Raw genomic sequence first — 25,196 nt, 5'->3', positions numbered from 1 at the left:
CTTTTGAACTGGATTTGACTTGTCAGGGCTTGACTGCTATGATTGAACAGACATGGGCCTGCTAAATTGAAATTATCTTCTCTGTATCAGAGAAAGCATTAAAAAAAAATACATAGCAGCTCTATTTTCTACTCTCAAGAGACATACAGACCAATTCTACCTGTAAGAATCCACAGGCAGAAATTCATTTTCCATCAAAACCATTGATTTGGAATAAATACTGAGCCAGATTCCCTTTGATCTCTAATTCCAGCATGAGTCACTGCATGGACTAAACACATCTCCTGTATTTAAGGGCAAAGGGGGATCCAATCCTATTATACATCACCACTTCCTTCTCTATCCCTGTTCTCTGTGTTAATGAGCTATTGTAAATTAGTGAGTTTTCTTGCCCACATGAAGAGGACTAAGTTAATTCCTGCTCTTTTTAGTACAGGAACTGTGAGCTGTCATGTCTTCAAACCAGAATTGATCTCTGCTTACTCCCATCCATTTCAAAGCAAATAAAACTGGGTTTGTAATGCAGTGGGTACCGATAACCATACAGTACAGAACTTAATCAGAGGTTTACCTCTTCACAAAGGCTTTGTAATTTCTATTCAGATTCCTGAAGCCATTTAAGATAGGGAAATCAAAACATTTGGCTTTCCATAGCACCAAGAGATTTGTGAAGTTACACGGAGTTTAGGCTCTGGCTGTAAAGCCAAGTTTTGCTTTCAAATGTATTTCGGTGCAAATTCAGAATAAATCCACTGAAATTAGCATCAGATTGAAGATTAAACTCAGAGCCCCATTACTAACAGTAGCAATACAATCCCATCCCTTTGATCACACACAGCCAAAATCCCTCTCTAAAGCAACACACACCAGTGGTTTCCAGGATAAAAAAAGTCAAAAAAGGGACAACTGAATGTTTCTCCAGTGAGAACAAGCTCCAAAACTGCAGTAGTGGGTTTGTATTTGAAGCCATGACACACAAAGCAGACGTGACTAGGTTCAGTCCCAAATTCAACTTGGAAGAGGATTAAAATTAACAATCTTTTGGGGGAACCAAGATACATGGAGCCCAGCAGAATGCTTCCAAATTGAGTCCAGTAACCACCGAGTCACGTGTAGATGAGTTGGAGTGTGGAAACGCCTGAACAAAAGGCTGAAGAAATGCATCATCTGTGATTCACTTTCACACAGTAACAATGCAACTAGTCCATGTTCTGTGTCATTAACAAGGAGGATGCATCATTAATGGGCACAGAGCAGCATTCTCTCTGAGCTCTCTTGATGCTCTTGTTATTGAAGTCGATCCAGAGGCAGGGTTGATGTCATTTTTTTTGTACATGGCTCAACACCACTCACGGTGAATAAAACACAAGAGAAAGATTCCCACACATTTTAAGGAGGTGGGTTTTCTTAAAAACAAATGCAACTCATTTCATTTGTAAAAGGCTTTTGAAACTAAGCACTTTGTTAATCCAGTTGTGGAGAAAGTAGATGCCTCCAAGTTGCCAATTTCTGCAACAGTGTCAGACTAAGTCTGACATTTTTGCTGAAGCCTATCAGGACCTGTGCAATCCAGGTAACACATCAGCAGGCACTGCTACACCACCTCAGCTTCTGTCAAGTCTAATTTGAAACAAAGATCTGATAAGAACTGTTTTTAGACTAGGGGTTACGAAACACCATACCCATGACTTACTTCTTTGGCCTCAAAACCAAATCCCACCCTCCTAAATGACTCTTCTTTCATCAACAGGCATGGGCATCCCTAGGTCACTACACTCGTTCCTCTCTAACCCCAAACCAAGGCATTTCTACAAGACATTTGAAATTCAATCAGCTAGCAGTGTGTCCAAGCTATTGCCATGCTACAAAGAACTTATTTTTGCCTCCTGTACTAAACACATAATAAAGCAGAGGCAACTTCCCTCACTTCAGATACAAAAATGAGAGGTACATGCATCAAAACTTGAGAAATAGGGTAACACCAGCATGTGAAAACAGATGCAGAGAATCCATACAAGACAGTAAAACACAGAAAATAGCCTACAGAAGCCAGCTGTATGGTGGGGCAGAACAGAAAAAGGTTTGAAAACTGGTTTAAAAGCACAGCTGGGCACTATGATTTTCTTGTGCCTTGTTTACTAAGCAAAAGCTTGTCCCATTTATTACTTATTGGTTCTGGAAACGAGATAATTTTTAATCCAGTGAGGTCACAAGGCTGCAGAAGAGCTTCAGTTAACCTAAACAGCATATTGATACATACTGCTGAGTTTTTAAACTTCATTTAAAAGGCCAATCTGGAAGAAATCTCTTAATTTCTTGTACAAACAAAAAGGTTGGTCTTAAACGTTAAGATGGAGACTTGAACCATAAAGAACATCCCGTGAGTATTTCTAGCAAACTGAAAAAAAAATCCCAAATTTAGTCACAGAAAAGAACATGCAGGAAGCCAACATAAGACCTGGCAGAGCATTACCACAAAACCTTCACCACAAAAAAGCAGCTGCTGAGCAAAACGTGGGCTCAGTGCTTTCTTTAGCTACAAGCCCAGCACTCAAACTGCATTACTGCAACAAAAGCCTGCGATTACAGGTGATGAAGAGCTCGAAATAACTTGTTTCTGTGTTTGTTTTTACCTCAGCCCCAACTTGCAAGGGTCTCCAGATATTATTTGGGTTTAAGATCAAAGGTATTTTGAGGGGGGGAGATGTGCTCCCAGATTTACTCCAACACTTACACTGTGCTCTCAAAGTCTGCTTTCCTGGCTTCAAAAAGTCCAAAGCTTCCCACTGTGAGCCATGGGAGGAACCAAAAGGTAAATTCGAGATACACACTGAAAGTCCTGTGGTTCTCTTGCAACAGAGGAAGCTGTTCTTTGAAGAATACAGCACAGATCCCAACCAGAGTTTCTCCGAAACTCTCACCACAACACGACGTGGTGATTTTTCTCTCCACCACATGCAATCTGGTTCATCTGTGAATTCATTACTTTAATTAGAATTCAGAGTTAATAGCCAAAGATAAAGTTCAGAATAAATAACTAACTTGCACAGCCAAGACAGCTATTTCAAATCAGTCACAACATACTTTAGTTTGCTCCTATTAGAAGAAAGCTTAAGCAAGGCACACACAGAGATTTATCTGCTTAAATATTAATTAAGTATAGCCCCAATCCCACTGTGGAGCAGTGGTAGACAGCAAGATCAAAGGGAAGCATCCTCCCCTCCCTCCAAAACTTCTCCTACATTACAACAACCCCACAAGTCCCAGTTTCTGGCTACACCACGGGAAAAAAAACCAAATAAATCAGAGTTAGAGTGCTGCAGATATTCACATATATTGTAAACACGTGTCTTTGCAGCAGTATTTTAGAAGCAGAGATGACATCATTTAAACAAAAATCCCTGACACCCAAACAAACATTAGTCTTCTGGTGCTCACCAAGCTTTCCAAGCAGTGCAGCTTTCCAACCAACAATTATAAGGGATGTATATTTCTGTTCTGCAGCCAAGTTTCCTCACATTAGGCAATTTTATCCGTTCTTCACAAAAGAAAACTTAGGTCCTCTCAGTGCAAGGAGGGGGGAAAAAAAGCCTTTTCAACACACAGTCTCAGGTTTCACCAGAGAGAGCATTTAACATCAGACTTCATATCTTGTAAGGAGTAGCCAAAAAACCTTGAACACCGGGGCTGCTTGAGAAGCAGCAAGGGACATCGAGTTGGAGTGAAAAGCCACATTGAAACATAAAAAGGAAAACAGAAATACCAGAATTAAATATATATCTAGATGGCTTTACACAGAGCCTGCATTATTCCCAGCTCTGTAACCAATTGAAGCGTGGACAGAAGTCTAGCAGGCTGCTGACATTCTTCTGTAGGGATCAAAAAATTATTTGTTTTTTTATTGGGTCTATGAGTAACATTTGCATCTTGTTACCACTGATGTTTTAGCTTGAAAAGTTTTCAGACATTCCTCCAGGGTTTATCTTAAGCACACTTTTATTAAGTTCCCTTCTTTCAAAAAAAACAAGAGCCAGCTAGTTTTGACACACGTTGCTTCTGACAATGATAATCTTTGTCCTTTCCAGCTGCAGCAAATTTAAAGGTAATCTCTTTTTCAAGTGGACTTTATTAATCTTCCAAATGAAATACCATCCTGAGGTAAAACAATTCTTTCCAGTTCAACCCTTAGTAACAGTTAAGTCTCTGCTGGTAGAGACGACTAACATCTGGCAGGCTCAATATCTGCACCAATTAAGAGCAATTTTGAAACCATAATATACAAATCTATTCAAGTGTTCAGACTAAAGCTCTCCACAGACAGCTCAGCAGCCTTGTTGCAGCTAAAAAGAAAAAAAAGAGAACAGGGAATGACTGCAGAAGGTTTTCCTCAAGTCAGCAGACTCAGCTGGCCACACACAGCAATATTTTGGCTGTCGTAACACACAGCGATGTGTTTAGATCTTCAGGGGAGATCTCTGTGCAAGCCTGGAAGCCAAAAGGTGAGACAGCTCGCCTGGAGGAGTGGCCACTCACTAGATCTCTGCACTGTCCCTCTGCATCGCTGCCTGACATACTCCCTGTGCACCCATTTTGAGCTCCTGCCTCAGCCAGAAGACAGATCTTCAGCATTTTGTTTGGCAAAGTAACTTGACTATTTGGGGGGAGAAAAAGCACATTTGTTTCCCCCTTTCCCACGACAGAGTAGATTTCAATACCTGAGTGCACGCTCAACAGAGGAAATATGGGGCATCATCTTTCATTTGAGACTGAGGCCCCATTCAGCTCAGCTGCCTGGAACCTGAAGGAAGGACCTCAGAGCATGAACATACGAGGATCAGGCAGTTCCATGATGAGGGTCCATGCTGGCTTAACAGCCCCAAGCCCTCTTTAAAAAGCAGATCACGGTAACCCCAAGTCCCTCGCAAGGCAGCAGCACCATCCCATGCCTGCAGTTAAACCTGTTTATCCCCCTCCAAGAGGCAGGTTACCCACAGAGGGAAGGACAGGTCCAAAATTCAAACACTGGTCATTTCAAACCCCAAAACTGTTTAATCTCACCTTAAAGGAGGCAAAGCAGACACCTCCATTTTCAGACAACTGTCTCTGAAACTATTTTTATTGAGTTAGCTTGGCTGACAAGAAAGTGGGCAATTTTGTCTTCTCTTGTTAAAAAGGTAGCACAGAAAAAAAGTTACAAGGGATATGGAATCAGATCTGTGGCCAAAAGCTCTTCTAAAAACTAGCACAGAGAAACAAAAACTACAACACACAAAAGAAAGTGAATTTTACATTCATTTTTCCTGTAAGGCTCCTCCAATTTCTAATTCCCATAGCTAAAATCCTGAGATTCTGTGAAGTCATAATCCACAGTGTAAAATCATGACCATTACCAAAAAATACCATAAGATTAAGACAACATGTTAATTAGAAGAAGACTGAAATATGCACACCATTTCTGTAAAATAACATCACCTGAGAGAAAATAAAAGCAGCACAATTTTAATCTGAATTATCTGCTGGGCTCCTTCAGGGAAACATTTTCTCTTTTGTACTTCAGATACAAACAAAAATGTGAGTAAAATATGGTCTGGGTGCTCTACTGGCTCTGCACCCTAATACCTTTTAGACCTCAGAACTTGATTTTTTGTGTTAGGATGCCTCAAAAAATCAATTAGGTGAATGAACAAAGAAGATGAGAATATTTTCCTAAAATGAAGCTTTTGGTAATCCCCACAGGCAGAATTTCATTGGAAAGAGCATCTTAGATGATCTTCCACTATTACTTTTTAAGGTAAAAGTACCTTTAAAAGAAAGTAAACAGAAAGGATTATGGCACCTCTGAATTGCACTGTTGCATTTTTTGATTCCCAGGTATGACATCAATGAGTTTGTGTCATCAACAACAGACACACCACATATGAGCTCTGTGTCTTTGGAACTAGGTATTCACTTGAGCAGTATTCACTGACTTCACAGAATCAAGGAGTCTTAAGGGTTGGAAGGGACCTGGAAAGCTCATCCAGTCCCAACCTCTCTGCCAGAACAGGAGCACCTAGAGTAGGTCACACAGGAGCTCGTCCAGGTGGGTTTGAATGTCTCCAGAGAAGGAGACTCCACAGCCCATCTGGGCAGCCCCTGCCAGGGCTCCCTAATCTGAAGAGGGAAGAAGTTTTTCTTTGGAATGTCTTCTGTTCCTCTTAGGCTCTCCAGCAGCTCCCTGTCCTTCTTGAACTGAGGGGCCCAGAACCACTCACAATATTCCAGATGCAGTCTCTTGCTATCTGCCTGCTGTTTTCCTAGTTAGCTCAGTATTTCAAATAAGAAACATTTGGTAGCTGTGACCTTCCTTAATCAAGTGGTCAGCCTGGAAAGGAGAAAAAGCCTCCATTGTTTTAGGGCATAAATGTAACACATCACTATCTGCTTGTACCTTCTTGCATCTGAAGTCTGCAGTTTCTAAGCCAGATTACAAAGCCCAGTGGCTTCAAATAGGTCAAGCAATATAATGATTTTTCTTGGTGTGAAACAACAACAGCATATGAAATCCACTCTGGTACACCTTACAAACACATGGTGTTGCCAACACAAAGGTACCTGCAGTCTGGATCATACCATTTCCAAAGCCCACCCACCTGCTCAGGGAAGGGGCTGCCCCTCACTCTGTTGGCAAACACCTCTGCAGGAGGATCATAAGTCTTGAGTTAGAAACTTGTGCACGTGCTGAACTTTCTGCAGGCCTCAACAGCACCATCAGGAGATGGGCATGAGGCTTATTTTCCACTTGGAGCTCCTTTCCCTACATGAAACTCTATCAAAGTTTTACATCAAGATAAGGTAAACCCAAAGTGAGTATTTATGTACACAAACATACACACAAACATGCCATGACAGAGAGTACCTTCCCTGCAAAAACAAACAAGAAAACATTGCTACTAATCTTTACAGGCTTGCTGACAAACACTGCAACACCCCATTAGTTGATGGTAATGAACTCAAACTGACTAATGTCCTCTGCGAGAATTAAAACCAGCACAGTGTTGCTCCACAAGCACACAAAAGCACACTCAAGGCCACACATGAAAAAGCCAATCTACCCCAAAAGAGCTTCATGTGTGATGTCCACCAGATGACTGAAGGTCACAGAGGAGAGGAATAATCATTCTAATTCCACAGTAAGGAACGTGCCATAAAGGACAAGCTGCAGATATACAAGTGTGATACATGTTGATGTGTGTTTGTTTTTATTTGCAAGCATCAGGAGAAAAACCTGTTTCAAGAGCAGAAAGGGTGGTGAGATATTAAGTTGGTGATTGCCTACAGAGAGGATGCCCAAGGATCCTTGGCTCCATCAAATTTCTTTGGTTTACCCAATCCCCAGGAGTATGCAGGCAGTCACACCTCACTACAGACTCTGGTGTGAAGATTAGCTGTACACAGGCAAGTGAAAGCAGAACATAACAATCAAACTCAGGCAGCTCTCAAAGCCTTCTGTTCCCCCAGCATGAAAAAATAAATCACATACTCATTAAAAAGAAGTATCCTCAGCTTTGGGCAACGTAAGCCACACACAACACATATCTTCCTTAACCAAGCCACCACCAAGTGCAACTTCCCCTAAAGCATCACTGCTCCCATCTCCTTGGTGCCAACCACAAAAACACAAACAACCCCATGCCACGATGGCAGCCACTATTCTGGACTGAGAAAAGAAAGAGAAGCCAGCTTCTTTTTCCATCCACGTTCAGTAGGTGCTCCAGCCATGAAGTACAGAGCAAGCAAGACAATCTTTAAGAAGATGCCCTCAAAGAAAACAGTACTTTAGTTAAACAGGCCAGAAATGACTACTTGAACACAAATGCCTGTCTAGAAAAACCTCTCTAAACAGAGTTAATTCACAAGGTATGTTACAAAAGCTGATGAGGTATGCAGGGAGCACACTGCAGTCCTGTTACCCTGGACAGAAGAAATTCAGCTACGCTTCACAGGCCACTAAGCAGAGAAACACTGTCTGCCTCCAAAAAAAAACCCCTAAGAAAGGATTAAAATTGTTCTGCAGAAAAAAAAGACAAGGCTGGGAAAGGAGGAAATGCATTTTAAGCCTAAAGATGACCAAACGGGAGTGTCCACAGCAGCCCTAACGGACAGGCAGCTCATCAGACAATGCAGGAATCTCCCTGCAGAATCACAGCTACCTTTTTTTTTCCCTCCTCTGGCCTCCATCTCTGCCACAAATACACTGGGCAGGATAATACAGCAAACCAAAGGGAACACTATCCATCACCAAGGGGAAAGAACACCCTTTAAAACCCAGGGCTTCCCAGCTGGCTAAGAGATGCCTCCAGATGACCAGAGTTTACACAAGCTATCATTAGGGGTTTTTTTTTTGTTTTGACTAATTCAGAAGAATGTTTTGGAATGCAAACCTTCCCCTGCAGTATTTGCAACCCAAATATTGCAGCACTGAGCTAATTTCAGAGACCTGGCACACTAAATCGACTACTAGAGTGGTTAGTCCAGAAAATGAAGGCAAGCTAAATTTAGGAGTAACTATGCAATGCAATATTAATAACAGATTATTTCCCTTCTCCAAAAAGCATGTTTTAAATAATGTAAATTATATTTTTCAAGTCAAGTTGACAATGTTGACAATGCTCCTTTTAAGATCAAACCTCTCCAGCCTCCCAGAGAAGGGCCCTACAATTTTCTGGACCACAAGCTGAGGTGCAACCCCCTCCCTCCCTGATGCAGAGCTTGCCCTAAACCCATGGGAGCATCCCGGGAGTGACGGAGCCCTGGGGTGGGGAAAGGCCTGTCCCCATGGCTCTGTCCTCGCCCAAAGGACTCTCGTTTCCCCGCACTGCAGGACCAGGCGACCCGCATCCCTCCCCTCCCCATCCCCGCAGGCTCCCGTCGCCCTCCCCCGCCGCTCACTTTCTCTTGTACTCATCCCGCTCCCGCTTGACTTTGGCCAGCACGTTGTAGAGGGCGCGGATCTCGGGGGTGATGGTGTCGATCTGCACCCCGACGCCGTCCGGATGGACCCAGGAGACGCCGGGCCCCTGCACCGTCTCTAAGCCGCCGCCTCCGGTACGCCGCACCTGGGTGTAGCTCCAGATGGTACCCGGCAAACGGCTGTAGTGCAGCGGCGAGGCCAAGGCAGCCGCGGCCAGCCCGTGGCCGGGACCCGGCGGCGGCAGCAGCGGGAGGCTCCCGGAGTCGGTCTGCACGGCCTGGTCGCGGGAGAAGGTCTTGTAGCGCAGGCGGCGGTCGCGCTCGCTCTGCTGGGCCGCCAGCTGCTTCTCCAGCAGCCGGTTCCGCCGCTCCAGCTCATGGACCTTGGCCAGGAAGCAGCGGAACCGCACGTTCAGCCCCTTCAGCAGGTGAATGTTGGAACCCAGGTCGTTCCGAAGCGCCGCCGTTACCGGCGGACCCCCGGCCGCCGCCGGGCTCCCGGGGCCGCCACCGCCGCCGGGGCCCAGCGGGCAGGAGGCGGCCGCCGCGCCGGGGGAGAAGGCGCGGGCCATTTCCCCGAAGAGCAACGAGTTCATCGGCCGGCCGGCGCCGCAGCCCCTCAGGTGCGGGAGGCGGGGGAGGGGGACTGCGGCCGGAAGCGCTGCGCGAACGGCCCCGCGGCTGAGGCGGAGTGACCGCGGCGGAGCGCGCGGGCCGGTAAGGGCGGCCGGGGCGGGCGCTGAGGGGCGAGGGGAGGGAAGGGGGAGGAGGGGGAAACACGGGCACCGGTGCCGCCGCCGCCTCCTGCACACGCCGCTGCGGCTGCCGCCGGCCCGGGCACTGAGCGGCCGCCGGGGCGGGGCAGGCCCGGCTCCGCCTCACCGCGGCCCCGGCGCAGCGGCTGAGGGACGCGCTGCCGCAGGCCCCGCCCCGCCCGCGGACACGCACGTTTCCCCACAGCCCTGTCCCCTCACAGCCCTGTCCCCTCACAGCCCCACACCCTTCCCCACAGCCCTGTCCCTTCACAGCCAGGCATGCTTCCCACAGCCCTGTGCCCTCACAGCCAGGCATGCTTCCCCACAGCCCTGTCCCTTCACAGCCACGCATCCTTCTCACAGCCCTGTCCACTCACAGCCAGGCATGCTTCCCACAGCCCTGTCCCCTCACAGCCCTGTCCCCTCACAGCCAGGCATGCTTCCCACAGCCCTGTCCCCTCACAGCCCTGTCCCCTCACAGCCAGGCGTGCTTCCCCACAGCCAGGCATGCTTCCCACAGCCCTGTCACCTCACAGCCCTGTCCCCTCACAGCCAGGCATGCTTCCCACAGCCAGGCATCCTTCCCACAGCCCTGTCCCCCCACAGCCCTGTCCCCTCACAGCCAGGCATCCTTCCCCACAGCCCTGTCCCCTCACAGCCAGGCATCCTTCCCCACAGCCCTGTCCCCTCACAGCCAGGCATCCTTCCCGCAGCCCTGTCTCCTCACAGCCAGGCATCCTCCCCACAGCCCTGTCCCCTCACAGCCCCACACCCTTCCCCACATCCCTGTTCCCTCACAGCCATGCACCCTTTCCACAGCCCTGTCCCCTCACAGCCAGGCATGCTTCCCACAGCCCTGTCCTCTCACAGCCAGGCATCCTCCCCACAACCCTGTCCCCTCACAGCCCCACACCCTTCCCCACATCCCTGTTCCCTCACAGCCATGCACCCTTCCCCACAGCCCTGTCCCCTCATAGCCCCACACGTTTCCCCACAGCCGTGCTCTCACACACCCTTCCCCACAGCCCTGTGTCCTTACAGCCACGCACCCTTCCCCACAGCCCTGTGGCCTCATAGCCCCACACATTTCCCCACAGCCGCGCTCTCATGCACCCTTCCCCACAGCCCTGTGCCCTCATAGCCAGATGTTTCCCCACAGTCGTGTCCTCTCACTTCCACGCACGTTTCCGCACAGCCCTGTCCCCTCACAGCCACGCACGGTTCCCCACAGCCCTGTCCCCTCACAGCCACGCACAGTTCCCCACAGCCGTGCCCCCTCATAGCCCCTCACGCTTCTCCATAACTATGCCCTGATAGCCCTGCATGCTTCCCCACAGCCCTGTCCCCTCACAGCCCCACATGCTTCCCCACAGCCCTGTCCCCTCACAGCCCCACACCCTTCCCCACAGCCGTGCCCCCCTCACAGCCATGCATCCCCACAGCCATATCCCTCAGCCACACACCATAGGAGGCCTCACTGAGGGGGGGATGTGTGGTGATTTTTGGTGGGTGCCCGGATCCAACCACCTTCATAACCCCTCCACATGCCCCCAGATCAACTGTCTAACATCAAATAAAGGAGGAAAGCCTCGCTCTGCTTCCAGCTCTCAGGGAAACCACCTAAATGGATAACATCAAATTATAAGGGGCAAATTTTGTTACCCGAATGTAGAGTCCCGCCTAAAGTGGGAAATAACATTGATATTATAATAATTAAGTTATTTAATAAGCATCTCCCAAGTGCTGCTCCCAGGCCTCTGAGCCACGCAGCAATCAAAGGATATTGTTTAATTGAATTATGTGATTACTCCCTTGCACGGCCATGGGTTGGAATGATGCGCAGTGAGAAAGTGAAGTACACAGAAAACCCTCAGTAACAGTGTAAAGCTGTAGTAGTGCTCTTTACTCAGACTGCTTTTGAAACAAAACACCAAAGCTTTGCCAGGTGATATTTATATTCAAGTAAATGGGTGATATTTGTATTAAACTACACAGGCAACAGCATCCACTTATGGGAACTCCATCAGCACCTGTGAGCTGCCCTCAGCACTGCAACCAAAGGCTCTTCCAAATGCTTTGTTCATGTGTTACAAGCCCATGTTTTCCTGGCACCACCTGGAAAAACAGAAGTATAAATGTCCTGGGTGGAGGTGCTTTGTTAAAAGGGTGACTCAAAGAAACACCCCAAAAGATTATCTCTCCCTGAACACTGAAGCAGTTTAGCTGTGGTTTATGTAGCCTGTGTTCATTGCTGAGGTGATGGGAAAACACTGGGATGGTTTGGAGCATTGGGGCACGGCTGTAATTACTGATGTTGGGTCCTGTGGATGCACCAAACAGAGCTGTATTTAAAGAGAAAAAAAATGCAATTGAAGAGATTAAAAACAAGAGAGAAACTGCAGGAGGTGTTTGCATGGCATGTACTCCTCCACAGATTCACAGCAATACTTCCAACGTGCAAGAACAGACTAAAACTGCCAATAATAAGGTGATTATATTAGGGGCAGAGGCCACAAGAGCAGGTTTCTCCCACATGTGGGTTATTTGCCATTTTTTTAAGGCACAAGGCATCCTGGCTGGAAAGAGCTGTGTGATTTCAGAACCCAGACAGAAACCTCGTGGTCGATGGTTGGGAAAATCCTGTTGAACAACACGAGATGTTTTATTTCTTTTTCCCTTAAGGAAGCAGGAAAACATCTGAGGAAATGATAAAGAGACCAGTTAATTAATGCTTTTGTACCTGCCTGGGGAGACGATGTGTATCGTGAGCGCGCAGCACCCACTGCCACGGCGGTGAGGGCGATTCACTGGAGCCTAATCCAAAGGTCGTTAAATCGATGAGTCTTTTTTCCTAATTGGCTTTGGCTCATCCCAGGGATGCACACGCTCACCAGCAGCATCCTGCTCCTCTGCTGCCGGCCTACGGTTTCATCCCAGCCCCTGAAAGTGAATCATCCTGAATTAATCGCAACAATTAATTAGGGCTTATGCTCGGAGTAAATGGAAATCCCTCTTCCGCGAGGGCTCACGCAGCCGCGGAGCTGAGCTGCTGCTGACAGCACGTGGAGCAGCCAGGGATGGCACGGGGAGAGGAGGGGGACGCACATTCCTGGAGGGATTCCTCTGATTCCTGCTGTGGGAAAGCTCCCCTCTGCTTGCCAGTTGCAGCTAGAAAGAATGAAGCACTGATTAGCCCTTTCCTATTTGGACAGGGAGGAAAAGGGATGGGAAATGAGGCTATTTCTGAGCATAGAAACTATCTGGCAATTAAATAACAGTGACCACCCCCAGTGATGCTAAGAATAATGTGCAGGGTTTATTTTGGCTCGCAGTTGCTTTACCCAGACTCAGGCTGGAGTAGGGGCTGAGGAATTTAGACCCTTGGATTTTATTTTTACACTCATTTTTACCTTTGCTTTGCTCACAAACCTTGGCAGCTGTTTCAGGTCTGCTACATCTGCTTAGGTGTGTTAAATATTCCTTCCCCTGGGTTTGGTTATACATTGGAGCTTTGTTAGTCTGGCACTTGCAGAATGTTGTTTCCTTGCATCTATCTTCTTTCAAAACAACCATTTTTCATCCAAACTAAACCAAACTTGTCAGTCTCTCCCGCAAAAAATGTGCTGTGTGAAGTTACAGCAAACAGGTGACACTCCCCAGGGCTGATGTGTGTTTGATTCCCCTGTAGAATAAAACAAGCAAAACCCCTTTGGTTTAACAACCATAAAATGCCCCTGTCCAGCCGCTGAACTGTCAAATCAGAGGGGATTCCTCCTCAGCTCCAACTTTCCAACATCATGGCAAAGCAGCATCTCCACCAAAGCCCTTGGTGATCTCAGCATCCCTCTCTCATTCCCCTTCACAGAGTCCCTGAGTGGTTGGGGTTGGAAGGGTCCTGCAGAGCTCATCCAGCCCAACCCCCTGCTAAAGCAGGTTCCCCTTGCTTGGGGGGCACAGGAATGTGTCCAGGTGGGTTTGGAAACCTCCTGAGAAGGAGCCTCCACACCCTCCCTGGGCAGCCTGGGCCAGGGCTCCCTCACCTCAGCACCAAAGGACTTTCTCCTCCTGTGCCATTGGAACTGCTTGTGTTCCAGCTTGTGTGCATTACCCCTTGTCCTGTCACTGGGCACCACAGAAAAAAGACTGGTCCCATCCTCTCAATACTCACCATTTAGGTATTTATCAGCATTGATAAGGCCCCTCTCAGCCTTCCCTTCTCCAGGCTCTTCCTATCTGTTCCTGTTCTTTTGGGCTGCAGCAACCACCTGAGCCTGCTCTTTACTGACCTCAGTGGTGAACAAGGGTGGTTCATTCACGCTGGACTCTGCAGTAACAAGAGGAATCTTTTTTTCAGAAGCTGCCAACAACCAGCGAGCTCCAGTGTTAAACAGGGATTAGTGTCCCTCCCTGAGGCTCTTACCCATGCACTGCAGTTTGCTGCTTGCCTGAATAAGGGCAAACCAGGCTGCTGAATTCAGCAGCAATTTTAACAGTGCCTCCCCCAAAATAGATGGGTTTCAACCCAGACCAATGTGATGGTACATGAGCATCAGCAAGGTCATGGCATTAGCAGCTGCAACAACCCTTACCACATCCTGACTGCATTTTTGGCCAGCAATGACTCTAGCCAGCACTTTTCCTTGCACTCCTGTGGCTGCACCACCATTGGGGTTATTTCTTGAGAAATCAGAGCAAAAAACCATCCCTGCCCACCCTTGCCCTGCAACAGGCATGTGGGAAATGGGCAAGAACACACCGGCTGCCCCAGTGACTCCTCTGGTGACTCAGACCCCACCTAAGGCTCCCGGTACACAGAGGTGTCGCTGGTGGAGAGGGCCAGGGTTAGTCACCAGGGCTCTCCTTCGCAGCCGTATAAGGGAAGCCTTTGGATCACATGGGGAAGGGCAACACTCAGCACGTCATGCTGTGGAAACAAAAAAATATCTGGCAAGTTGGCTGCTATCAATAATGGGAGAGGAATGAGTTACATCAGCAGTTACAAAACCAGCACTTTTTCCTCCCCACCGGTTCTTTAATACAGGGTGTATTAAGAAGAGTGTGGGCAGCAGGTTGAAGCAGACTCTCCTCCCCTTCTGCTTTGTTCATTTGGAGTCCTGTGTCCGGTTCTGGGCTCCTCAGCTCAGGAGAGACAGGGAACTGCTGGAGAGAGGCCAGTGCAGGGCTACCAAGATGCTGAGAGGACTGGAGCATCTTCCTTATGAGGAAAGGCTGTGGGCCCTGGGGCTGTTCAGCCTGGAGAAGAGAAGCCTAAGGAGAGATCTCGTTAACACTTACCAGTACCTAGAGGGTGGGTGTCAGGAAGATGGGGTGACACTGGTTTTCTGTGGTGCCCAGTGACAAGACAAAGGATGATGGACATAAGCTGGAACACAAAAGTTAAACACAGTAAAAAACTTGTTTGATGATGAGGTGAGGGAGCCCTGGCCCAGGCTGCCCAGGGAGGGTGTGGAGGCTCCTTCTCAGGAGCTTTCCAAACCCACCTGGACACGTTCCTGTGCCCCCTGAGCCAGGGGAACCTGCTTTAGCAGGGGGTTGTGCTGGATGAGCTCTGCAGGGCCCTTTCAACCTCACCATTCTGGGATTCTGTGATCCTTTACTGCCTTCAAAGGAGGTTTCTCCTCCTCCAACAGTGGCATTTTCCCCCATCTATTTTCTACCTGTTCTGTTAGCTCACGTGAAATAGGTGATGCTGCTTAACTCCAGCACCTTCTCCTGTTGCAGGTCTATTCCTTTGCTCCAGCTGCTTTTTTTTTTGAGGTAAAAATCTAATGTTGCCACATTTGAGGGATTTAGGTGCAGCAGTACCACAAAACAGACTTCAGTCACAAAGAGAGGTGGTGCTCATGCACAGCTGAAGAGCTACATTTGTCCCCAGCAGAGAACTGGTGATGCAAAGGATGGACTCAGGCTGGTTGGCTTCGGCACAATCCCCATCCCCTCTCACCTGGGCTGGAGATGATATTCTCTATGGAGATGGTGTAAATATTTTGGCAACAAAAACTTCTGCATCAGGTCTGGCCCAAAAAACAAAAGGTGGTGAACTCAGGAGGTAGGGATGCAGCAAAGAGGTAAAGATGCTGAGAGGGACTGCCAGGCATCCACAGTGGTTGAGACACGCTGTGCTATTTCCTTGGAGACTGTGGCAACATTCATTGCTTCCTTAGTAACCAAATATTTGCATCAGTAGTGAGTAGAGCAGCAACTCTGCATCAACGAGCAAGCACAGGCCCTTCAGGGGTGTTTCAGGCTCAGTCCATTGCTTTGGCAGCTCGTTGAGGATAATTGCAGCACGCTGCATCGTTCAGCTGTTGTTGCAATCCAGGCAGTGCTAAGCTTTGCAGGTAGACCCTGATTCATTTCCACGGGCAAGTTTTCAAAACATCTTTTGGGAAAAGATTAGTTCTTCCTTGCTGTTCCCACACTGTAACCTGCCCAGGGCTGACCAGCGTTCAAGGCTCAGAGCACAGAAGAGGGTTAAGTTGAATTGGGATAGATTTTTAGCTCCCTACCTACATCTGTCTCTTCCAAAAGCCATTAGCTGAGGATTTGCATTCCTTGTACTGTGGGATTTTCAGCCTGATGTGCTTTGCAAGGATCAGGAAAAGCTGGAGGGAGGTGGTGATGGGGAGCCCTGGACCACTCCAGCTCTGTGCATCTCATCCTGAACACAAAGGAATGAAAGGAAGCTTGGTGTCAGCAGAGTGAGTCAAGGAGCCCAAGCTGTCAGAACAGCTCCCCTCTTAGATTTCCTAATGTCCTGGGGTGTTTCTGAGGGAGAGGTCCAAGGGTGGAGCACCTTGACAGCAAGACACCCACTTTGCAATGATTCCCAGCCCACGTGGCCTATTGGCTGCTAAATACCTTCCCACTGTGCCAACAAACAGTCACCCAGCTCCTTGTATCAAAACTGCTTACAAGAGGCAAAATACTGACCAAGGGAAGAGAAATAAGAATGACCTGGCAGTTGGGAGATGTGCCTTTAATGGCTCATCTCATCATTTGGGAATTAGTTTGTTGTCATCAAATATTAGGAATAATTAGAGGATGGCACTGGGTTACAGCACCTTCATACTTGTTCATTAAATAGGATCATTTGGAAAAACAATGACCTGGGAGAAGCTGTAGGGATTAAACACCCAAAGAATGGCTTGTGGGGTGTCCTGACACACAGATAAACACAAGTGTTGGTAAGGTCTCCCCTCAGGCTTCTCTTCTTCAGGCTGAACAGCCCCAGGGCTGCAGCCTTTCCTCCTCACACACATGTTGCAGCCCCTCAGCATCTTGCTGGCCCTGCACTGGCCTCTCTGCAGCAGTTCCCTGTCTCTCTGCAGCTGGGGAGCCCAGCACTGGCCACAGGACTCCAGCTGAGGCCTCAGCAGGGCAGAGCAGAGGGGCAGCACAACCTCCCTGGCCCTGCTGCCCACACTCTCCTTGCTGCCCCCAGGCTGCCACTGGCCCCTTGCCCACGAGGCCACGTTGCTGCTCATGTTGAGTTTGTTCTCCCCCAGCACTGCCAGGTCTCTCTCCTGGAGCTGCTCTCCAGCAGGTCACCCCAGCCTGTGCTGCTCATGGGCTTGTTCCTCCCCAGGTGCAAGACTCTGCATTTCACCCTTAACAGATACTGGTGTGTCAGGTTATCAGAGAGACCACAACAACAGATAACCAGAGACACAAACCCAACCCATCATCACCAAGAGCCATTAGGGTGAAAAGGAGATTTCAATCAGCCAGGGACACGTGCTGCCCTGGGGCACTGGTTTGGGCTTTCATTGCTACCCAGGGCTGTAATTTGTGTTCAAGCCTCAGAGGATCTCAGCCTTTGCAGCAGCATCCCAAGCCTTTTCCCAACCCAATTTCCCCATCTCAGGGTGAGGACAGCACTTACTTACCCCAGGGGCATGTGCTGAGGGTTACTGAGGTCCTGTTGCCACAACGCTTGGGAAAGAACAAAAGCTAAGCTGGATTATTATTAATAACAGTAATTATTTGGGTTATCATAATAAAGATGTCTACAGCTAAACAATTCGAGCCCAACAGCCCATTAATCAGTGGGTAGCCCTGGCTGCCCTGCCCTGCACCTCCTTCCCCAGATTAGAGCATCTCCTTTATTCCTCTCACACCTCCTCCAGCCCCTGGCTGCTTCCCCATGGCAGGGGAAGGTGCAAAAGGTGCTGGACCCAACCCAAGATCAAATGTGATGGCCTTGATATTTATTTTAAAAGCCCAGTTCAGCTACTAAAGCTGAACTTAACCCACAAACTGCTCAATTTTTGCAATTTCTGCTTAATATTTGTCTTTTTCTCTATCCTACACCTTCCCCAGTGGAGCAAGGCTGCAGGGGGGTGTTACTGTGCTTTCTCAAGTGCCATAAAACTAATGCAAAAGAAAATCAATGTGGAGCAGCTCAGGATAAATCACAGTGGCCCCAAAAGCAGACCTGGGTTCTCTATATCAAAACCATTTCTCCTCCATTTCTGAGCCCTCCCCTGGATATTTTCAGGTCACCGAGGACCTGCTGAAGGGATGCACCAAGTTTGGCTGGAGTTCACCCATAGCTCAGGCTATGATTCACCTGAAAGTGGTTTGTATTTTACAAGGGGGCAGGCTGAGTCAGGCCAAGGAGTGTCAGGGTGGTGGTGGCACGTTTCCAGAGAGAAGCCCTTGCATTTTTTGGGTGGGAAGTCCATTGTGAGGTGCTTGATGCTCCCTGGGTGGTGTAGGAAGGGGTAGGACTGCTCTGTGACATCCAGCTGCATGCATTATGCAATGGGGAACATGTCTGATCCCTCCCCAGTCTGTGGCAATTTGGGTAGAAGGGAAAAAATCATTGTGGGGCAGGAGAGGTTTGGAGAGAGATTTTAACTCCAGGACCTGCAGTGACAGAGCCTGGATGCAGGGAATAGCACCGAGCAGGGGATTATCCTGCTCTAATAAAGGCTTAATAAGCACTATGAAGAAAATCTTTCAAGAGGCAGCAGCCAGAGCTGCTTCCACACCTCAGAGGCCTGAAAGTTCCCCAGCCTGGTCTCTGGGGATGCTGCCTTTTGTGGGAGATGGTGCCCAGGGCCCCTAACCTGCCTCAGGTCTGGGTTAAAACACAGCACAAGGGCTTCCCCTCCATGTGTTATTTATATCATTTTCAGTTGAACCAAAAAGCATCTCTTCCTAGCAATGTATTTCCCTTTGGGAGGGGGAGAGGTACCTCTGCCAATCTCCAAGGTGTTGATAAAAAGGATACAGCTGACAGTTCCTCCTTGAGCTGAGCAGTAATGGGAAGGAGCAGAATCAATCCTGCCAAAATCATCTGCAAAGAGGGCTTTGATTATGGTATTGGAAACCAGCACGAGATTAACTGTTCCTGGAGGTCCAGGCAGTTGTGGCTGTACTATTCCTGTACTAGGGTGGGACATCCTTCCAGTGATTTTGTTCTCCTGAGCATCTGTTTCAGCTGTCCTTGCAAGCTGCACAGCTTGTTTTTCCCAGTGCCCTCGATTCTGTATGCCTGAGTTGTGAATCATCCCTGCTTGGGGTGATAACGTGGCCTGGCTGCACCCCAGCCATGTGCAGCAAAGAAATCAAGGCCAATCTTGATTTTCTGATGTGGAGTTGGACAGGGAGCAGAAATGACACCCAAGGGGTGGCTTCTAAATAAGCTCCCAGGAACTGTGGGAGGTCTGAGATGCACTGGGGATGTTGCTCCTTGGGCTGGCAGGGTGGCCACGCTCCGGGGCAGCTAAAACGTACCTGGTTTCACTTGTGTATTGAAAGGAACCTGGGTTTGGGGCTTTTTGTAGTCATTTATGTCACTCACCTGCTTGGAGGATGGCTGATCAAGCCCACAAGCTTGATAGGGCATAAGTCAGTAAAGGATTAAGCCTCAAAGTGAACACAGGGCTGGCCCAAAAGGCAAGGCTGAAGGGAATCTTGCAGGAGCTTGTAATGCCAAGAGGGTGATGAGAGGTGAAGTTTGCAGAGCCACGAGCTGATGAGGGGGGACTGAAATTCAGCCAACGGTGTTCCAGCAGCAGGAACACTTCAGCCCTCCCTTGTGCTCTTCAGGTGTGCAAACTGGGGGTCTTTCACTGGGAATTAGCTGCCCAGCATAGAGAGAAGCCTCTATGCTTCCCAGAAACAGTGGTTTGGGCACTTCAAGAAGCACTTTGGTAAAACAAACCCAGCAAATCCTGTTTCAGACACGACACTGACTTTTGTGTCAGGGTAAGTGCAAACGTGGCTGTAGGAGCTGTTTCCATGGGACTCCGTGGCACGGGGCTGACGTCTCTTTGTGCCTGTTGGCTCCTTGAGCAACACCTCAGCATGAAATGCAATTCCCATGGCAGAAACTGGTAATGGTTTTGTATGAAAAGGTGGTTTTTTGCTGTTTAATACTTTGTAGCCTTTGGTACAGTGTGCACTCCTTGTCCAAAGCTTTTGGGGAGCTTTGCTAATGGAAAAGAGACTTCTTGCTTCCAACTCCTCCATTTGGAGACTGCAGCCCTGTGCACCCATGTAACTGTTGAGGCTCCAACCACAGTCCTGCTGAATGAAGGTGATCCACGTGTCCTTCCCCTGCCAGTAAAACAAACCCTCCAGACATCTCCAGGGAGATAAATGACTTTTCCTGCATCGGAAAAAGTCCAGGGAATCTTTTATGGCATCAAAATGCTGCAGCTCACGGGGTGTTTATGCTCAGCAGCTCTAAGCCACTGCTTGTTTGAAAGTGCTTTCAGGCAACTGGGAGATTCCAAACACAAGACAAGAGAGAAACTTGGCTATGGAGGCAGTGGGAGGTGTGAAGAGCAGGGCAGAGTGGGAGGAAGGATTCCCATCCCGGTGGGACAGCTGTCACCAAGAGCACCCAACCACACAAAGCTTCCCCAAGGGCACCTGCCTGGCTCCAGAAAGGGAATTATGAAGGAAGGAGGCAGCAGGACAAAGGAAACCATCATTAAATACACAGGGGAAGGGTCAAGGGCTTCTCCCATGTTTCCAGAACCAGCCCCAGGAGGCTTTGTTCAGGGAGCACCTGCCTGCTGGGTTTGGGGGATGCCAGACACGAGCCGTGGCAGCAGCAACAAATGGATTCAGCCAGGGCAGGGGCTTTGTACACCCTGGGAGGTGTCGTTCCCAAGATTAATTAATACACACAATCACCAGAGTTTGACCCAGAGTGAGCAGCCACAGCAAAAAGCATCAGCTCAGCTCAAGGAAGCTCTTGCCCATGAAGTGAGGTTCAAAGCAGTCCCCGAGGTCACGCTGCCTCTCCTGCAGCACAAAGGGCTTTTTCTCCAAAAAACTGTCTTCTGCAAATAAACTACTTGTGTATTTTTTCCAAGAGGGGTTTGACTATTGTTCAGCCAGTGCTTTGGTTCATCAGTTTGAGTTGTTCCACCCATTTTGAGGCATTTCCCCTCAGTCTTGCTCCTCTCTTGCTTCTAATTAAAGCGACACATTTCCCTCAGAAGTCCCTGCTGCCTTCCCCAGCCCTGGCCCGTGGGGCATTCTGCAGCCTTTGTGCACTACTGCCAATGTTTGGGCCTCTGTGTGTGGCCTGCGTCAGCTGAAACTTTCCAAAACACTTTTCTTTTGTTCTTATCCCTCTCTAGGTCTTCTGGGGTTGTTATTGTCAGTCTTTAGTCCCTCCAGAGCTATTCTGCTCCACAGAAGCACCGTCGTGCTGTTTCCACCTTCTTTTCAAACGTGCCTTCCCCATAAATCACAGCTCTCTTGTGCTCCAGGCAGGGAGGCACTTGATACACCCCTTTTATATTCCAAAATACATCTCTGGATCTTTGCAAAACCCTCTAGAATAGCTCTGAGTAGTTTATTGCAACTGTGTTTCAGGACACAGCTCATGCCCTCCTGATTCTGCTTCCTCACAGCTGTAACACCACAAGGGAATGAATGGGGATGGTGTTCTGCTCCTGGCTAAGTTTAAGGATCTGCATGGGTAGAAAAATAACTACTTTACTGGCATAAACCTTTTCATTCCCTGCAACAGCAGAGGCTGTTCTTGCAAAAGGCTTGTGCCTGCACCAACAGAGCTACACCAACATCTGCATCAGCAAAACCTGGAGCGACGCTGAGGTTACCTGGTGAGGTAAAGCTGCACAATGGGACGTGTGACATCCTTCCTGGTGCCAGTGAGGCAACAGCTGGGAAGCAGAAGCTGAGGGACTGCCTGGCACGCTGAGGCTGAAGGGGAAAAGATGTATTTGTCTCTGAAAAAGACAATCAGCAGGTAGCAAGGCAGCCTAGTCTTCCCCTCCTGCCCCCAGCTTTCCAAACCACATGGATTGTTCTTATCTGGAGCTCAACCAGTCTGTTGTACACAAACACAGGGAGGCCTCAGTCCTGCACTTGAATTCTCCCTATTGCTGGAAGTGTTAGACTCACAGTCATAAAAACCTGGTTCCTTGTTGCCTGTTCACTGCTGCTTTTAGGAACCACACCAACCTGAAAGGGCATTTACTCCAAACAGGCTCTGAGTGTTGTCCAAGCTCCTGCACACCAGTGCTTGTGCAGCCACTCACAGGGATGTTACAGCTGCTTGGCTGAGAAGGCTGTTAGGTTTGACTTTACAGGGCTTTTCAATCAAGGTATGTTTTTATGTGGTTAAAAGGCAGGTGAAGTGTAACATCACTGGACTAAAGAGGAACCAGCTCCACACATCAGCCCCCCACCTCATACAAGAGCCATTTATTCAGCTGCCAAAGCAACTCACTGCCACATCCTCCAGTCCCTTGCAAGACACTAACCCAAACTTCTCCTTCAGTACTCCTCCCCAGAACCAAACCTGACTGCCAGGAGTGACATAAGCACCCACAGAAGAGAGAAGAAAAAACCCTGTGCCTTCACTCACTGGTAATTGCCAAATGGAGATGTGTGCTCAGTGCCAACAAAGGGCATCAAACAGGCTGCTGAGTTACCCAGCCTCTGAACTAATGGTTGTTGATGGGATGGGGCTGTGTTAGGATTGCGGAAATTCAAGTTCAAACAGAGACGAGGAAGCCAGGGAAAGCTTTATTAGATTCCAGCTTCACCACGTGTCAAGCTGGGTTACAGGACAGAACTGGAGGTGAAGGGAAGTTACCAGCATGCACGAGTGGGTGAGAAAAGGCAAGGCTGTAATCAAAGCAGGGCCTTGGCTTCAGGTCAGGGCATGCACACCGAAAGGCAAGCGATCCAGAGCGCTTCACAAGTGTGCAGTGTCTATTTCCCATGCATTTTGCTGAAGCTGAAACGTTTTACCAAGGACAGAAAAGAAGCCCCTGTGAGCAGCATCCCTCTGAGAAGTAACCTCACCCCTCAGTGCTCCACAACCAGAGGCAACGACACGTGCTCCGAGTACAGCCTTGGGGAGAGGAGTCAGGAAAGCCACGGTGCTATGCAACATGCCTGGGGGAGGGCAGCACAAGGAGGGCTTTGCTGGGACAGCAGCCCTCACCCCAGCTGAAGCAGGGCTGGAAGGAAACACCGTCCTTGCAGCCCACGAGTCTCTAAGGCTCATGTCCCACAAGGGGAAACCTGCTCTGCATGTGCAATCAGGAAAGACACTGTCACTTTTGCTTCCTTGCTCGCTACGAGCCTTTTGTTTTCTGTGTCTCCTTGTCCAGACTATGGGCTGGAAAAAGCAGCAGCTCTGAGCCCTGAGAGAAGGAGCTCTGAAAGAAAAGATGGGAAAGAACTTGGCATTTAGGCTCCTGCATGGTTCAAAGTACTAGTCAAACCCAGCTTACCCATTTGTTCGATTTATTTAACTCCAGAGGTGCACACTAAAGCATTAAGATTTACTGGTTTGGATTCCTCTCTGTACAAGTTCTTTCAACCAGCTTGAATACACAAGGCTTTACAGACAGAAGCACTGAAATACAAGATAAAACAAATCTAAATTCCAAAAAAAAAGAATCACTCCAAGAAGAAAAATGGTAGGAAATAAAAAAACCAAACCAACAAAACCAAAACAAATCCCCCCAAAAACTGCAGCACTCCTCAGGGAAGGGACAGACTGCACAAGGAGCAACACAAAGGGATGGAAGGCAAGCTAGTGTAGTCTCTGCACAATGCTTCTCTGTGCTGGTGGCTCAGGGGATGGAGTTCAACAGATCCTTGAGAAAGCTGTCGGGATCATTGATTTCTGATAAGAGTCCTTCAAACAAAAAGAAGACAATAGAGAATAATCAGATCCACGCAGCAGTTTCTCCTGCCCACATGAGGGATTTGTGCTAGGGCATGTCTAAGTTAATAATGACAGCTGCAATGTTATTTTAAGTATGGATAAGATGAAGATTAAACCCTCACTGGATGCACACACAGAGGGACCAGAGTGTGTACATGGAATCCAACAGAGCTGCTACAGGGACCCTCTGCCTGGCTGCCCAGCAGCTCCCAGCAGCACTGGGAGGGACTGGCCTGGGGCACAATGAACTTGTGACAGAATTAAGAGCAGCTTCTCTGCACGTTAATGTTCAGCATGTCCTGACTCCTGGGGATACCAAAACCCCTACAGCAGGAACCCTCTCTGCACTGAGCTGCTGCCTCAATTACACAGTCACATCTGTATCAGCTCAAAAACACCTTAAGTTGTGTGAGGGCCCTGGAGGTGTTGAGCCTGGAGAAGAGGAGGCTGAGGGCAGCCAGCAGCACTCTCTGACACTCCCTGACAGGAGGCTGCAGGGAGCTGGGGGTCGGGCTCTGCTCCCCAGCCATGAATGACAGGACAAGGGGCAATGGGCTGCAGTTGGCCCAGGGGAGGTTGAGGTTGGAGCTGAGGCAGAACTGTTTCCCTGAGAGGGGTGTGAGCCCCTGTGCCAGGCTGCCCAGGGAGCTGGGGCAGTGCCCAGCCCTGGAGGGATCCCAAAGGCGTGGAGCTGAGGTGCTGAGGGCTGTGGGTCAGTGCTGGGCTGGGCAGGGTGAGGGGAGGGCTGGGACTCCCAGGGCTTTTCCAACTGAAATGATTCTACAATTCTATAAGTATATATATTTCAGGTGAGAGGCATTTTCCCGTCTTGGGATGCTCAAGTCTGTCTCCCAGCTGTCTGTGAATGAGCTTTAGGCAGCAGTTGGAGTGCTGAGGTCTCCTCTTCTCGTACAGCAGTGTCAGGAATGCTGCTGTCTGGAGCACACAGCAGTCAGGAGTTGCATAAGAGCCTATAAAAGGGAAAGCAAACACTTACCAGCCACATCCAGAAACTCAGAAAATGTTTCAACTGGCATGAACTCCTCCTGGAAGGTTTTCAGGGCCTTGTCTGCAGCTTCGTGTATTGGCATGTCGTTGTGTCGTATGAATTCAGCAAGAGAGCAGGACCAGCCTCCCTCCGTGTTACTGGTAGGCACCTTCTGTGAGGGGAAAACAAGACCAAATCAGTCCAACAAATAACTATTTAGAAGAACAACTGAAAATCCTGATGCCTTTGCCTGTTGCTCTTGGACTTGCATCTCCTGCCTCTTGTGAACAAGTCACCTCAT

The 25,196-nt window shown here is 48.7% G+C and overlaps 2 protein-coding genes and 1 long non-coding RNA gene across 4 annotated transcripts in view; all 3 read right to left on the bottom strand.

Moving 5' to 3' along the window:
* Positions 1-9,548, bottom strand: part of IFFO2 (intermediate filament family orphan 2) — a 38,342-nt gene extending 28,794 nt beyond the window's left edge. Inside the window, exon 1 of the mRNA XM_062012959.1 lies at positions 8,932-9,548. Within this exon, the coding sequence (XP_061868943.1) occupies positions 8,932-9,548 (617 nt within the window). The remainder of the gene's footprint in view (positions 1-8,931) is intronic.
* Positions 9,549-11,611: 2,063 nt separating this feature from the next.
* On the bottom strand, positions 11,612-14,015 carry LOC133627469 (uncharacterized). Its single transcript, XR_009820232.1, has 4 exons — positions 13,876-14,015; positions 13,137-13,389; positions 12,448-12,875; positions 11,612-11,822 (listed from the first exon to the last, which is right to left on the bottom strand). It is a non-coding gene; the product is annotated as an uncharacterized LOC133627469 (long non-coding RNA).
* A 9,448-nt stretch (positions 14,016-23,463) lies between these two features.
* Positions 23,464-25,196, bottom strand: part of UBR4 (ubiquitin protein ligase E3 component n-recognin 4) — an 82,208-nt gene continuing 80,475 nt past the window's right edge. For both annotated transcript variants that reach the window (XM_062013092.1, XM_062013093.1), the window contains exons 105-106: positions 24,905-25,067; positions 23,464-23,877 (exon numbers count right to left, since the gene is read on the bottom strand). In XM_062013092.1, the coding sequence (XP_061869076.1) occupies positions 23,813-23,877; positions 24,905-25,067 (228 nt within the window). In that variant the 3' untranslated portion in view covers positions 23,464-23,812. The remainder of the gene's footprint in view (positions 23,878-24,904; positions 25,068-25,196) is intronic.

The sequence above is a fragment of the Colius striatus genome, chromosome 21 (genome assembly GCF_028858725.1).
Source record: "Colius striatus isolate bColStr4 chromosome 21, bColStr4.1.hap1, whole genome shotgun sequence".
NCBI lineage: Eukaryota > Metazoa > Chordata > Aves > Coliiformes > Coliidae > Colius > Colius striatus.
The sequence above is the reverse complement of the archived record's forward strand: the minus strand, read 5'-3'. Positions and strand labels throughout refer to the sequence as shown.